The sequence below is a fragment of the Monodon monoceros genome, unplaced genomic scaffold (assembly GCF_005190385.1).
Source record: "Monodon monoceros isolate NGI ecotype Baffin Bay Population unplaced genomic scaffold, NGI_Narwhal_1 Super_Scaffold_7, whole genome shotgun sequence".
Taxonomy (NCBI): Eukaryota; Metazoa; Chordata; class Mammalia; order Artiodactyla; family Monodontidae; genus Monodon; species Monodon monoceros.
Window position 1 is genome coordinate 37,643,074 of NW_021703784.1, and position 3,099 is coordinate 37,646,172.

At 62.9% G+C, this 3,099-nt stretch overlaps 1 protein-coding gene across 1 annotated transcript in view; it reads right to left on the minus strand.

The window, feature by feature from the left end:
* Window positions 1–1,403, minus strand: part of LOC114887534 (lysine-specific demethylase 4D-like) — a 3,391-nt gene extending 1,988 nt beyond the window's left edge. Inside the window, exon 1 of the mRNA XM_029209347.1 lies at window positions 928–1,403. Within this exon, the coding sequence (XP_029065180.1) occupies window positions 928–1,403 (476 nt within the window). The remainder of the gene's footprint in view (window positions 1–927) is intronic.
* Between the last annotated feature and the right edge of the window lie 1,696 nt (window positions 1,404–3,099).

Below are 3,099 nucleotides of genomic sequence, written 5' to 3' on the forward strand. Positions count from 1 at the left end.
TTTTTCAACACATTTTACCAGTTTACGCACTAGCTGCATGCAAGGGTGCTCATCACCCTTCACTTCTGCAAACCTTTGGTGATTTTCTGCCTTTTCAGTTTTAGCCGATCAGGTGAGGGCATAGGGGTACCTCATACTGATTTGCATTTACTTGGTTACTAATGGGGTGAACCAATTTTTCTGATGATTATTGGCTGATTGGAGGTGCTCCTTCAGGAAGAGCCTCATCAAGTATTTTGTCCATTTTTCTGCTGGGTTGTCTGTCTTGGTAGTAGTTATATGTTCTGCTTATTAGTTCTTTACTGGGTATGAGTAACACGGTATCTGTTCTCACTCTTTGATTTTTCTTTTCACTCTCTTTTTATTTATTTATTTATTTTTGATCAACAGAAGTTTCCCTGTACCTCTATCAGAATATTATTAAACATAGATAATATTGGGCTTCCCTGGTGGCGCAGTGGCTGAGAGTCCGCCTGCCGATGCAGGGGACACGGGTTCGTGCCTCGGTCTGGGAAGATTCCACATGCCGCAGAGCGGCTAGGCCCGTGAGCCATGGCCGCTGAGCCTGCGCGTACGGAGCCTGTGCTCCGCAACGGGAGAGGCCACAAGAGTGATAGGCCTGCGTACCGCAAAAAAAAAAAAAAAAAATCTAATATTGAGTGATCCATGTGGTGATGTCCCGCTCTCCTGGCCCGGGCCTAAGTTACGCCAGACAAGGGACGGACATTCTTGGCAAACGGGACCACTCTTCTTGTTCTGTCCGTGGGCCCCTCGTCTCTCTTGTCACGCCCTCCCGGCCTGTCGAGGGGTGTGTGGAAGGCAGGGGTGGTGGTCTCCGGCCCTGACCCTCGGTCTCCCGCACCCTGCCTCACGGCGTGGGCGGGGCCGTGGTCCTGGGACGCAGAAGACACTCTAGCTTCACCTCACTGGTCTGGGCCTCGTGAGCCGTCCTCCCCGCGTTGGTGGGGGGCCGTCCCGCCGCTGCGCTGCGCGCCCCTGCCGGCGCGTAAGCATGCCTTGCTTGGTCCTCTGTGGTGCCCCTGGAGAGCTCCAGGTCGTCCCTCAGGTGCCCGAGGCCAAGCGGTGGTGTCGTTCCCTTTTTCCAGTGTGCTCCTCGGGTCCCGGCTGCGGTGGTGTGTCCCGTGAGTGGCTCTCTTCGGGGGGGCGAGAGGGTAAAGGGAGGCGTGCCTCTGTTTCTCTCCCTCAGTGGGGGACAGGTGCTGCCCGTCGCCATCATCCTCCCACGGTGTGCTGTTGGGGGGACTGACTGTGGCCAGGTGACCCCCACGTGTGCCGCCACCACTTTGGGCGGGGGGGGATCGCACGCGGGCGTGGGTGCGATCGTGTTGGGCCGGGGCCTGTGAGAAGGGGATCTGTCGCTCTTCTCCGGCGTGCTCCCTCATTCCGGAACCCGATGGACGAGCCTGGAGGCGGCAGAGGTTGTGCCGCAGGCTGTGGCCGCGAACGCTCCTGTGGGCCGTGTGGTTACCCATACCGCAGACCCCCCCGCCCACCCCCCCGCCCAGTCGTGGACTTGGCGGCTCGTGGAGCGCCTCCGTGGGCCCAAAGGGGAGAGACGATGGGTGGGGGATGACGCACCGTCGGTGAGAAAGCCTTCTCTAGCGATCCGAGAGGCAGCCTTGGGGTACCGGACCCCCAGCCGCTGCCCCTCTCAAGCGCGCAGTGGTCACGGTGGCGACTGCCAGAGAACCTGGGCAGAGCCCCTCGCCTTCCCGGGAGGGCTTGCGCCGGCCCAGCGGTGTGGCCGAGCGCCGTTCTTTGCCTACGGCGGGCCGCGCCTCCCCCCTCTGACTCGGGGGAGGGTCCCGCCAGGCCTGCGTCCGGCGCGGGGCCAAGCGTGCGCGTGTGCGTGTGCGTGCGGTGACCCCGGTGGCGAGCCCAAGGGGGCGGGGACGCCCGGATGTCCCGGCTTCCCAGTCCCGCAGCCACGAGTAGCCCGTCGCGCGTGCCCTCACCGCGAGTCGCAGCCGTTGGCGGTGTGTGGGCACGGTGCGGGTCGCCTCGCTCGGGAGCTTTTCCCTGGGGCGCGAGCCCCGGGGGTCGGACTTCGATGACGGCGGATCTGGCGAGGACGGAGAGGTTGAGTTTGGGTGGTCGGGTCCCTCCGTGCCACGTGGGGGGACCGTCGCACGCGGGCCCTGGCGGCGGGGCCGGGTCGTGGGAGGCCCCAGGGTGGCTGGGGCCGCCCGGCGTCTCAGGCGTCGTGGGACCGCCCTTGTGTGTGTGGCGGTGGGACCCCGCGCTTGTTTTCCTGTTGGCCCGGTCGTGTCTCGGCCCTTCCTCTCCCTGGGCAGCGCCCCGCGCCCCTGCCCCGCGGCCCTCGCCGTGTGTTCGTGCCGCCACCTCCCCGTCGCCGCCGGCCCTCTCCCGCCCCGACCCCTCCGCGCCCCCTTCCCCGTCTGGGACCGAGTCGGCCTCGTCCACGTGAGGGTGTCGCCCCCCTGGCCGCCTCGGCCGGCGGCGTCCCCGGGTGGAGTGCTCACGGTTCCCGAGGCGGGGGAGGCGGGCCCGGCGGAGGTGTGTGTGGGACCCGCGTGGCGGCCGGTGTGCGCGCGGGAGAGTGTTGTCGCGCGCCGGCCGCGGCTCGTGGGTGTTTGGCGGTGGTGGTCCCGAGCCTCGCGACGGGGGCCCCTGGGGGGGGGCCAAGGAGGCCAGTCTACGTCCTGGGTGCTGCGGGACCGCCCCTGCGCTGGAGGCCTCTGCCGGTGAGACCCCGTGTGGAGCCCTGGCGGCCGAATCGCTTCCTGGCCCTTAGGATGGCTCCCGGGACCCCTCGCGTCGGCGCAAAAAAAAAAAAAAAAAAAAAGCTAATATATGATAACTATCTAATGCCAGACACTATTCAATGCACTCTGCATAGAAGAATTTATTTATGCCTTATCTTCATAGTGACCCTATAAGGGAAATGCTATGAATCCTGTTTCTCATATGAGGAAACCGCATCAAGGAGATATTAAGAAACTTGCTCAAGGTGACAGAGCTAGTAAGTAGGGAAGTATTCAAGCAAGAATCTCCAAGATGATTCCTTAAAAGGAGAACAAAGAGGGGTGACTTCTCCTCCATCGAACTGTGATATTT